Raw genomic sequence first — 12012 nt, 5'->3', positions numbered from 1 at the left:
GATCTTAGTTCCCCAACCAGGGGTTGAGCCCAGGCCCTCAGCAGTGAAAGCACAGAGTCCTAACCGCTGGCCCGCCAGGGAATTCCTGGCATTCCAGTTCTGACACTCAGCTGTGTGCCTCAGTCTTATTGTCCATAAAATGGGAATCCTTACAGCACCAACCTCTTAGAGTGCTTTCAAGAATTAAGTGAATTCAGGGAATTCCCTGGCGGTCCAGCGGTTAGGACTCCGTGCCTTCACTGCTGAGGGCCTGGGTTCAATCCCTGGCTGAGGAACTAAGATCCCACAGGCCACAGGGCGTGGCCAAAAAGAAAAAAAAAAATTAAGTGTAGTGCTTAGAACAGTACCTAGCACATCATCATCATCATTATTATTAGTCCAGGGCAAAACAGTGAGCTCTTTCTCTGTTATCTTTTAAATTGTAAAACGCATACAGAATAGCACAAGTCGTAGGAGTACAACCCGATACACCTCCACCAACTGAACAAACAGTATCACCCGTGGAGGCTCCCTTGTGACCCTTCTAGTCACTACCAACCTCCCACCCCCCACCCCAGGCACGACTCTATAACTAGCTCAGTTTCCTCTTTTCGTACTTGATGTAAATAGACTCATACAGTGACTCTATAACTCTTTCTGGCTTCTTCACTCACCATTACGTTTGTGAAATAACCCATGTATGTTGCCGACAGCGCTGTGTAATTATCCACTGTGTGAATACATCACCCCACTTCCTGCTTTCTGCAGGTGAAACAAGCCCTATGAGTCTCATCGCCCTTTGCCTTGGTCAGTATTGGTGGTGGGGAAGCACAGCTTACAGACTTTCACAAAGGCACCAGTTTTATGAGCTCCACGGTAACTGATGTTACCCATGAGCTTGTGTTCCTTTGGGACAGCCGCTTCCTTCACTAGAAGGCTGCTTCCTTGGCAAAGGCCAAGTCACTTTCAACTCCTTGCTCAAACCAGGCCTCTGGGCTGTGAGTGGCCCTCCTGGGTAACGTGAGTGCTTGCAGCAGCTCCACACGGGTCTGAGGCTGGCTCCAGGAGATGTGCAGAGAGGTGGGTACAAGGCAGGTACAAGCCAGCTGGAGAGCATACCAAGGAAAGGGCCACAATCTGGAATGTTACCTCCCCCACTCTGATTCCGGGCAGGGCTGCTGGTGAGGAGAGGCCAGAGTGAGTGGTCAGCAGGGGCACGGAGGCCTGCGGGGCAGGCCACAGGCTCTGGCTGGAGATCTCATCTGACTCCATCTTGGGTGCCCCGGAGCCTACCCTGCAGCAGCTGCCTTGCCCTGGGGCCATCCAAAAAGGGCTCATGAATCCTGCCTGGGTTTAACTACAGTATAACCATCAAGAAAGAGATCCGCATCAATAAAAAGATGGGTAAAGAATGAGAAAAGACAGGTCTCAGGAAAAAGAAAAAAAGGCTGTAAGATGGAGGAAAGCTGCTTATTTTCACAGAGAAATGAATTTAAAAGACACTGAGATTTGTCACGTTTCAGAGTGGCAAAAATGTTAGGTAACACCATGCCTCAGTGCCATGTTAAAATGGGTGGTCTCCTATCTTGTTTGTGGGAGTGTAAATTGATACAGCCTCCGTGGAGGAAAATTTGGAGCACTCCAAATTACAAATACACATACCCTATGGCCCAGCAGTTCTACTTCTAGGAATTGATTCTGCTTGGACACAGGTGGAGTCAATGTTGTTTGTAACTGAAGCAAAAGCTGAGCTGAAGGCCTCCTCCGTTTCAGATATAAAAGTCTGTTAGCCTAAAGCAATTTTTAAAAGTCAGTTATTTTACCAGGAAAACAGGTTTATTCAAGAGCAGCAAAGAATTACAACACAGGATAGCAACTATGGCCAGCAACAGGCAACCCTGCTAAAGCAAAGGAGAGGAAACTTTTTTATAGAGGAGAAGGGGAAGTTGGGAAAGGCTGTTATAAACAAAAAGACCATTGGAGGAAATTCGGAATTTGAAGCACAGTGGCTTTTCATTGTCTTAGTTTGACAGTTTCTCATTGGCTGAGCTGTGCCAGGCAAGGAGAAAATCTTTTTTCCTCCAGCTGGCTGTAGTACAAAGTACATTTCTTTCCCTTGGGATCTGCATTGAGGTGGAGGGGTAAGCGTGTAAGAGCTCCCCCTTCTGGCCTCTGGACTCCATTTTAGTAAGGTTTCCCTTGATTAATTTTCACACTATCAATAAAGAATTGGTTAAACTATGGCACGTTCATTTGCTGATTATGCAGTTGTAAAAAGAAAAGAAAAAGAAGATCATTATGTACTATTATGAAATCTCCAAGTTAATCTGTTAGATTGGAAAAAGCAGAGTGGAGAACCATGAGCTAGAAAAGCTTCCACCTGTGCTCAAAGGGAAAAAGAATACTTGCTTTTCTGTGCGTGGATAGCTCTTGAAGGCAATACAAGAAATGGGTAACCTGGACTTCCCTGGTGGCGCAGTGGTTAAGAATCCGCCTGCCAATGCAGGGGAGGAGGGTGGATTCCCCTAGAGACCTCAGGACGAGGAGGACGGTTCTTTTGGCACCCCCTCACGCCCTGCTGAAGAAGCAGTGAGGCGGGAGCAGAGCATGGGCCCCCTCGATTTGGCGTGGTGCCAGGCTGACCTGGCCGGCAGCAACTCCAGGTGGCACGGTTGCCCTGTCCACGGCCTTTGTCCGCAGTTGCAGCTCCTCTTTCCTGGGCGGCCTCCACTCTATTGTTGGCCGAGGAGGTCAGGACCCGCAGCCACCTGCATTATTGATGCTCACGCATAAAGCGGGAGATGCGGGGGCGGGTAGATTGAGCCTGTAGCCGCAACCTGTGATGTGCTGCCGAGGGCACCTGCGGGCAGCCAGCTCCTAGGGAAGAGGACAGGAGGGAGACGCCGGGAAACAGACCATGGTCAGGAGCAAGAGCAAAACGCCCCAGCGGCCGGAGGGACCCGGGAGGCCGACCTCCCGGGAGCAGGAATCCGGGTCGGCCAGCGCCGACAGCGCGCCCAGCCGGGAGCCCCGACAGGGCCGCGGTAAAGCCCACGGGGCGAGACCACTCTTGGAGCCCTGCACCGCGGGGGGCCAGGAGACCCCCGGTGGCCGCAGGAAGCCCACCGTAGAGGAGAACGGCGACTGCAGACGGCCAGAGGCTGGGCCGCCACCGGAGGCTGCGGGGAGACGAGGCAGCGCTTGGCGTCGGGGATGCGGGCCTAAGGAGAACCACAAGCCTGGGGACGGCCGTGGGAGACGCCTGGAGGAGAAGAGTCTCCTCGGAGGAGGAAGGACACGCGGGCGCGACCGCCGCAGGAGAAGAGGAAAAGGGCGGGGACGCTCGGTTCAGCGGGGCCGCCAAGAGACCCGCAGCCTCAATGGGGACACGTCGGATGGAGACGCGGCCAGCTTCTGCCCGGACAGCGAAGCCCGCGAGGCCCTGGAGAGCGGCAGCCAGAGCGGTGGGGCCCCAGAGCGGCGGCCCAACTCGGAGCAAACGGACATGGGCTCGGGAAGCACACAAACCGGTCCGGAGTCAGCGCTGGAGGCGCCGAGAGAACGCCCGAGCAGCGACGGCCTGGGCAGCGACGGCAGAGGCGGTGACAAGCCCCCCGCCGGGCCCCGGAGCCCGGAAGGATCGTCGGGGGCGAGGCCCCAGGGAGAGACCGAGGATTCCGAGACGGACACAGACTTGAGCCTTGAGGGAGCCGGGCCTGGACGGAGCCTACGGGCAGCCCCAGGAACGACAAGCGGGTCCACTGAGGCCGAAGAGGCTGACCCGGCCAGTAAAGCCGCGGCCTCCAGTCCCCTCGAGGGCAGCCGCGCGTGCGTTCCCCGGAGCTCGCGGGCTTCTCGAGACCCCAGGCCGGCCCGGGACGCGAGAAACAGTGGGGTGCAGCCCGAGGCTGAGCCGAGGGGCCCCGAGGCCGTTAGAGCCGAGGCCTCGACCGCCCGGGGTCAGCGTACACAGGTCGGAGAGGGGGTGGGGAAGGTGCAAGAGGAGGAGGGCGTGAGCGAAGCGGGGGCTGGAGGAGAAGGGTCCAGGGACCCAGCGCCGCTGGTCGCCCTGGTGGCGCTCGGCAGGCTTCGCGCGAGGCCCCCGCCAGGGCCCGCTCCCCAGGCCGCGGGTCCCTGCCGCTCGGGCCTCAAGGACCGGCTCCTGCGGGTGGCACGGGGCCTGGGCCTCCTGCGGTGGCTGCGGCTCCGGCCGCGGGCGGGCGAGGAGCGGGCGGCGGGCGAGGCGCGGGGCCGCGGGTCGGGGCTGAGCCGCGGTCTAGTGCTGAGCCTGGCGGGCGTAGAGGGGCTGGGCGGGCGACCGAGGGCTCCCCCTGCTGGCGGCTCGAGTTTCCCGCAGGTTGCGGAAAGGCCAGCCCCCGACGACCCTTCTGAGGACGCGGACCCGACTCCTGATCCCAAGTTTGCGGTCATGTTCCCCAGGATCCACAGGGCAGGGAGGACCTCGAGCAGCCAGAGCTCAGAGGAAGCGTCCGCGGACGCCCCCGCTGGGGAGGGGCACTTTTCGTCTTGTGCGGGGGCTTCAGGGGACAGTGAGGGGCGCAGGGCGAGTGGAGAAGGGGTGGCCGGGCGCCGCCACGGCTCTCTCGGCCCGACTCCCTCCGACGAGCCCCCACTCGAGAGAGGCTCCAGCAGCGAAGCAGAGCCGAAGACCTTGGGAGCCGAGGCTCCGGTGCACTGGGCGCAGGGCGAGGACCCCCGCGAGGACCCTGGGTTTGGCACCGAAGCACTGCTGCCCCGACTCATCTTGGAGACCCGCCTGCGGCGGGAGAGGAGCCCGAGCCCCTGCAGGTTCCTGAGGGATCGATGGGAGCCGGAGGATGAGACCGAGGAGGCGCTGGAGAAGGACCTGGAGCTGAGCCTCGGGCCGGGCCTGGAGGCGCCGCCCTTTCCCGGCGCCGAGGACAGGAGCCTCGGGGAAGGCCTGGAAGACACCGAGGACCTGGCCCGGCTGCGGTGAGCGGGCGCGGTCCCAAACCTGCCATGCCTGGGTCACACTTGCTCGTATCCCATCCTACCCCCGTTCTTTTATGAATTGTATCCTTACATGGGATTTTGCCACGCAAGGTCGTCTGGTTGGAAGGGGCAGGTGAGGGGTGAGAATCAGGTGCTCCTTCCTTCTCTAATTGGCACAAAGCTTCCCTCTGGGTCAGCAGCCTGGTCCTGCTTGTAGCGCCCACGGCGCTGGTAATTTGCTTAGCAGCCGGACCCCTGTACTATGGACCAGCTCGGAGAGGGTGCATGACTTGGTGGAAGTGTCTCTGCAGCCAGTGGCAGCGCTAACCCAGGATCTTCTGCCCCCAACTCCCTGCTTCTCCACCCTGCTTCCCTACAGGCCGGTGTGCGACAGCTCCGTGCTGCTGTGTCTCAAGAAGAGGTTTTACCTGGGCCGAATCTATGTACGGGGGACCCAAGAGGGGATGGTGGGCCGGGATTCCCTTTCCTCAGGGATCAGAGGGCCCTCCGGGCACCCCTGGAGAGCTTTCCCCTCCATCTTTCTCCTCCCTGGGCTGGGTGCTGAACCCTCTCTGCGGTCCTGCAGAGCGGGGAGGGGCCGGGGGCATCAGAGCTCCACTCTATTTGCATCACCTGCTCCCTCCATGTTCTGATGAGAGCTTCCACTTTCCTCCCAGACCTTTGGGGGGCCCCTCCTGCTCGCTCTGAACCCCCGCCGGCCCCTGCCTCTCTTCTCACCTGAGGTCCTGGCCAGCTACCACCCTAGGAAGACCCCTAACACCACCCCGTACGTGAATTTGCCCCACCAGCCCTCTGCTCACCCCCAGCATGTCCCATTGACTGAGGTCCAGGGCATGGCAGGCACGACCTGCCTACGCCCAGGAGGCCCCAGATGCCCATCTCTGGTAACCTTCTCATCTGCTTCCACCCTCCTCCCCCAGACACATCTTTGCCATCGTGGCAGCAGCCTATAGCCTGTCTCAGAGCACCGGGCAGGGCACCTGCATCCTCCTGGGGTGAGTGGTGGCTGCCCTGCTTGGCTGAACCTTCAGGCCGCGCTGAAGGCCAGGAGGAAGGGGATGTGAGGTCTGCATTTGAAACTGCCTGTCTGGTCCACTGCTGGGCAACAGCTCTGGACTTCCTGAGACTGTGCCCCTTGAACGAGGCATCTTGGGGACTTTTTTCTGTTTGGTCTCTATGCCCCAGGTCTATGTTTCTGCATTTCTGGGAGTCTCCTTTAGGGCAGGTATCACTTCCAGGTGGGCATATCCCCACTTTCGGGCTCGATGGGATTGTCCTATGTGCCCCTTCCTGGAGACCCTGCCAGCCTCTCCCTCCTGCAGTGGGCACAGCGGCTCTGGGAAGACAGAAGCTTCCAGAAAGATTGTGCAGTTCCTAAGCAGCCTGGAGCAGGGGCAGACAAGGGACAGAGGATGTCGGGTGAGGGGCAGCTCGCCATTTCCCAGGGATCCAAGAGGGACCATGCTACTCCTTTGGGCCAGAAGGGTGGTCTTCAGGCCTCTGGCTTCCCCTTGGGGTCAGCCCGAGGCATTGCCTACTGCGGGGACAGGGAGGGCTGGGGTGACTGACCCCTCCGTGGACCAACAGAGCTGCCAGGTACATAGTGTCCTCGGCCGGGATACCTGATCAGTGGGCACCACTGCTGCTCCCAGGGGTACTTGAATGCCCCTCCCCCATCCAGCTGGACGACGTGCTGCCCATGCTCAGCAGCTTTGGCCACGCCAAGACAGTCCTCAACTCCAACGCCAGCCGCTTTGGCCAGGTCTTAGGCCTCTGCCTGCAGCAGTGAGTGACGGGGGTCCAGGTGGGCGGGGTCACCCAGGATCAGTTTCCCTTACTGGGAAGCTGAGGCTGCTGCTCTTGGGTCCAGCCCACGGTGGGTCCCTCACTCAGTGTCCTGTGTCCACAGAGGGGTCATCCTGGGAGCCTCTGTGTCACATTACCTGCTTGAGACCTCGAGGGTGGTGTTTCAGGTATGACCTGGCCCGCTGCTCCCAGAGTGGGAAAGAGGGAGGGGCCGCTGCGAGCGGCTGTGGTCCCTCAGCCCCCAAGCCTGCCTTCCCCAGGACTTGTCCTTGCTCCCCTGGGGCACAGGACCAGGCCGTTGCTCCCCCTAAGCCAGTTCTTCTCCCCTGAGGCCCAGGCTGAGCGGAGCTTCCATGTTTTCTATGAGCTGCTGGCGGGGCTGGACCCCATGGCACGGGAACGGCTCTCCCTACAGGGGCCGGAGACCTACCACTACCTCAACCAGGTGGGGGAAGGCCCCCTCGGTGCTGGACCACGGGGACTGCCCAGGGGAGGGTCTGAGGAGAGGGAAGCTGCGGGCGGCCAGACTCCTCACCCCTCACCCCTGCTGTGCTCTGCAGGGCCGGGCCTGCAGGCTCCGGGGCAAGGAGGACGCCCAGGACTTCACAGGACTGGTGAAGGCCCTGCAGGTGCTGGGCTTGGGCACCGAGGAGCTGACTGCCGTCTGGGCTGTGCTGGCTTCTGTCCTGCAGCTGGGCAACATCTGCTTCTCCTCCTCAGAGGTGAGCTCCCTCTGAGACACTAGGTTGGTGGCGGCTTGTTTGCGTCATCACGAGGGCAGAAATAACAATGCCGAACACTTGTGTGTAGGAGACAGTAAGGCCCCGGGCCACCATCAGGGCCTCACCACTGCCCCCGAAAGCAGATGAACTCCCACCGTACAGATGAGAAAACTGAAACCGGGGTCTTCTGCATCTATACCGATCCTGTCCCACTAAAGTGCCACCCTAAGGAGGATGCTTGGCATTAATTGAGCAGCTATTATGTACCTGGCACTGTGTAGATCACTCTACATATATTTTCTTTTTTTTTGGCCACACCGCGCAGCTTGCGGGATCTTAGTTCCCTGACCAGGGATTGAACCCGGGCCCCCGGCAGTGAACGTGCCGAGTCCTATAACCGCTGGACCGCTGAGGAATTCCCTGCATATATTTTCTAATTCATTGCTCCTGAGAACACCATCACATAAAAATTGTTGTTCCGCCTTTAACAATAAGACAGTGGAGACTCGGAGAAGGAAAGAGGCTTGTCAGGGCCGCCAGTTAGTGGAGAGGTAAAGTCAGGATTCACACTCAGGCCCTCAGACTCCGGAGCCAGCTCCTACCTGCCCAGATCTACCTTTGGGCAACAGGGCACCTTGCCAGGCAAAGCAAGGCCCTGCCCCTGCCCCATGGGAAGCAGCCAGTCCACAAGCAGAGCTCTCCCTGCCCCCTCCCGCCTGTCCAGAGGGAGTCACAGGAGGTGGCTGCCGTGTCCAGCTGGGCTGAGATCCACACAGCAGCCCGGTTGCTGCGGGTGCCGCCCGAGCGCCTGGAGGGGGCTGTCACCAGGAGGGTCATGGTGAGCTCGGGGGTCCTGGGGAGGCGGGGGCCTGACCAGTCCACCCGAAGGCTTGGGGAGCACGAGTGTGGGCCTTGGGCCTGACGTACCACACGCACATCCTCTGCCCTCAGGAGACGCCCTATGGCCGGGTCTCGAGATCCCTGCCCGTGGAAAGTGCCATCAGCGCCAGGTGGCCCTGGGGACAGGAGAGAGCTGTGAGCAGGCCCGGCCCCTGCTGCACGAGGCTCACTCCCCATGCCCACAGGGACGCCCTGGCCAAGGCCCTGTACTCGCGGCTCTTCACCTGGCTTCTGAAGAGAACCAATGTGCGGCTGGCACCCCCCGGGGAGGGAGGCAGCGTGGTCACTGTCACTGTCATCGACGTCTACGGCTTTGAGGTCACCCCTGGGGGCGGGGCCCAGGACGGGGTGCCCACCTCATCCTGGTTATTTCTGGGGACCCCAGCAGCTTCCCTTTGTGGGGGCGCTCATGCGCTGCCTGCCTTTCTGACCGTAAGATGGTCCACGAGACAGCTGCGTGCTCCATAGGTACAGCCACCTGCCCTGTCCAGCCCTGCCGTCGGCTCTGGAGAGTTCTGCCTGCTTGGCCTTGCAGAGTCTCACAGGAGCCCTTAAGACAATGAAAGACCCTCGGATGGGTCAGCCTCGCCTGCTGTGTACCCAGAGGAGAGGGAAGAGAGGGAATCCCCCAAATCACACTGAGTTTTTCATAAGCTCTTCACCCCTTTCCAGAACATCCTGTTTCCTCAAGGCAGGGAGGAGGGGCGAGAGCAAGAGGAGGTGGCCCCCACCTCAGTCCTTGGATGGGCGCTGTGCCCAGTCCCCTGCTCTCTCCTCCTCTCCAGTGTGTCCTTGGTGACTATCCGCTCTCTGAGGAGGGGATGACCGTTGCCCGTGTGTGTGTGTGCGCGCGCGTGCGTGCATGTACGCACATGCGTGCTCTTGTGTGTATTTTAGAACATGTCAAAACTCTGTGCAAAGCTACACGAAGCGGGGGCTCTGCTGGGCTTACTAGGAAAGTGCTGAGGGGCACAGAGGAAGGAGCCTGTAATTCCAACAGGAGGGATGCTGGAAGGCTTCTTGGAGGCGGCAGCCTGGAGCTCTGCTTACGAGGATGTGGCATTCTGATAGCCAGCGAGTTAGGCTGTAGCAAGAGGTGTCTTCTAGACCACAGGATGGCTATGATCAGAGGCCCGAAGGCTCACAGTGGTGCTAAGGCAGAAGGCAGGGGTGTGGGTCGTTGGAGGGAGGAAGCATGATCGAGGCTGGGACTGGGCTGAGGCGGCCGCATGCTGTGCCAGGATCTTTGGACTTGTCCCTGGAGGAGGAAGCATCAGCCCTAGGGCACCACTCCCGCCTAGTGCTGGGGAGAACGGGGGCAGCTGTGGGAGGGGGTTGAAGGGAACCAGGCCTGTGTGCTAGCCCCCCGACCAGCTGCCCTGTGCCCCCACCTCGTGTGGGTGCCCACCTCACTGCCCACGTGCCCCCCCAGGCACTGCGGGTCAACGGCCTGGAGCAGCTGTGCAACAACCTCGCCAGCGAGCGCCTGCAGCTCTTCTCCAGCCAGATGCTTCTGGCCCAGGAGGAGGTATGGGGAGCTGGGCATGGAGGCGGCAGGGGGACACCCAGCTGTATCCCAGAACAGAGGCCATCCCTGGTAAAGAGAAGGCACTACACCGAGAGCTCTGCCCCAAAGCCCCCTTGCTATGGGCCGTCTCAGTCCTTCTGAGGCTCAGTTTACTCATCTGTAAAGTGGGAGGGCCATCCTTGCTCTGGCTCAGATGAGGTCCCCCCACGAACATGGGTGGTCTCTGTAAACCAAATGCTGGCTGTTCCCAGGAGGAGTGTCGGAGGGAGTTGTTGCCCTGGGTGCCCATCCCCCAGCCTCCGCAGGAGTCCTGCCTGGATCTCCTGGTGGACCAGCCCCACAGCCTCCTGAGTATCCTGGATGCCCAGACATGGCTGTCCCAGGTGAGCCCCCAGTGTCGGGGACAAGGAGTGGGGGCCCTAGTGGCCAGGCCAGAGGTGGCAGGAACTCCCAGGGGAGCAATAAAGTGCTGAGGTCCTGGGACCCTGCCCACAGGCCCTCAGCACAGCTTGGGAAAGCAGCGGCCACACTGGCTTCAAATCCTGTCTCTGGGTGATCCTGAGTGAGATTCCCGACTTCTCCAAGAGTCCTCGCTGCAGAGGGGGACAGTTGTGCCTGAGGGGCAGGGTGGTGGGGACTGTGCAGGCCCCATGAGGGGCTGGGAGGCTTTCCCCAAGTATTTGTTGTTATAAGTTCCTTAGCACTATAAAATAATCTCTTACCGGATGGCTTTTTAAAAGTATCTTTGAAAGACTTGTTCAGAAACACATGTAACTGTGAGATCAGACTCCCAGGAGTGATCGCTAAATCTGCCTTAAAGTTCCCCTAGCCCCATTTCTTTTAAATGATTTCGTCAAGGGTCCTCTAAGCCGCCAAATCTTATTGACTGAGGTGTACAAGGCTGCTGTGTTTTTTCTCAAATGGGAGCCAATTGTCCAAAATAGTCCCTGGGATAGAAGCCGTGCCCTTTCTAAGGACTCAGATGTGGAGTGACTCTTCCTGAAAGAGAAGTTTGGGGACCAAAACCAAAGCTCACCTTCTGTTCAGTGTGTGTGGTTTTGGGGGGCAGGGGAGGGAAGCACAGTCCCAGCAGGGGAATGGCACCTGCAAAGGCCTGAGAAGCTCTTCCTCTTCTCAGGCCACGGACCACACCTTCCTGCAGAAGTGCCACTACCACCACGGCGACCACCCGCGCTACACCAAGCCCCAGCTGCCCCTTCCCATCTTCACCGTGCGGCATTACGCTGGGACCGTCACCTACCAGGTATCAGGGTGAATCAGTGAGGGCAGTGTGACCCTGGGGAGTCACCTGACGGGTGAGAGGGGTAGGTGTGGGGAGGCCCCTTCCAAGGCTTGGCCATCTGTCCCCACCTGGGCCCTTGGCCTCACCTAGTGCATGACTTACTGAGTTCTGGGTGGGCATTATGGGGTGGGGGGGGGTCAAGGCCTTGGGACCTTCCAGTCCAAGAGGGGCAGAGTGTATGCATGGGACCTGGCTCTGATAACCTCAGGCAGTCTACTCCTCCTTCTGAGCCTCCATTTCCTCATCTGTAAAATGGGAATGGGAGTCCAGCCTATAGCATTGTCCTGAGGATTAATGCAATTACATGGAAATGGCGGGTCAGGTGCCTGGCAGATACTAGGTGCTCACTGAAGGGATTCTCCTCTCCCCTTTATGAGTTTCATGACTACTGCACACCTACCCAGGAGGAGAGCTGCTGAGGGGAGGGGGCCTGGTTTAAAGGCTAGGACCAGGTGACTGGTTTGAGGTGGGGCAAGTCAGGTAAGGCTTCCTGGAGGAGGTGACATGCTCTGGTTGTAGAAGAAAACATACAAACTACACAGGAGTTATCCACACGTGAAACACAAGGAGTATATGTCAATTATACCTCAAAAAAAAAATCACATCTAAAAGAAAAAAGGAAGAAACAGAAGGAGATTGACTAAAGAAAACTATAAAATTGTATTGAAGGTCACAAAAGAAGACTTAAAAATGGAGGGAAAAGCCACATTCCTGTTGGGGAGCCCTATAATGTTCACTCTTTCCCAGTTAATCTAGAAAAGTCATGTAATTCCAGACAA

The 12012-nt window shown here is 58.8% G+C and overlaps 1 protein-coding gene across 1 annotated transcript in view; it reads left to right on the top strand.

The window, feature by feature from the left end:
• Positions 1 to 2896: 2896 nt before the first annotated feature.
• Positions 2897 to 12012, top strand: part of MYO15B (myosin XVB) — a 32301-nt gene continuing 23185 nt past the window's right edge. Inside the window, 15 exon segments of the mRNA XM_073797027.1 lie at positions 2897 to 4953; positions 5333 to 5396; positions 5631 to 5740; positions 5895 to 5973; positions 6271 to 6393; positions 6656 to 6759; positions 6884 to 6947; positions 7112 to 7225; positions 7341 to 7502; positions 8227 to 8340; positions 8454 to 8512; positions 8588 to 8720; positions 9835 to 9930; positions 10182 to 10313; positions 11069 to 11194. Of these exon segments, the coding sequence (XP_073653128.1) occupies positions 2897 to 4953; positions 5333 to 5396; positions 5631 to 5740; positions 5895 to 5973; positions 6271 to 6393; positions 6656 to 6759; positions 6884 to 6947; positions 7112 to 7225; positions 7341 to 7502; positions 8227 to 8340; positions 8454 to 8512; positions 8588 to 8720; positions 9835 to 9930; positions 10182 to 10313; positions 11069 to 11194 (3537 nt within the window).

Source organism: Tursiops truncatus, chromosome 20 (genome assembly GCF_011762595.2).
Source record: "Tursiops truncatus isolate mTurTru1 chromosome 20, mTurTru1.mat.Y, whole genome shotgun sequence".
NCBI lineage: Eukaryota > Metazoa > Chordata > Mammalia > Artiodactyla > Delphinidae > Tursiops > Tursiops truncatus.
The sequence above is the reverse complement of the archived record's forward strand: the minus strand, read 5'-3'. Positions and strand labels throughout refer to the sequence as shown.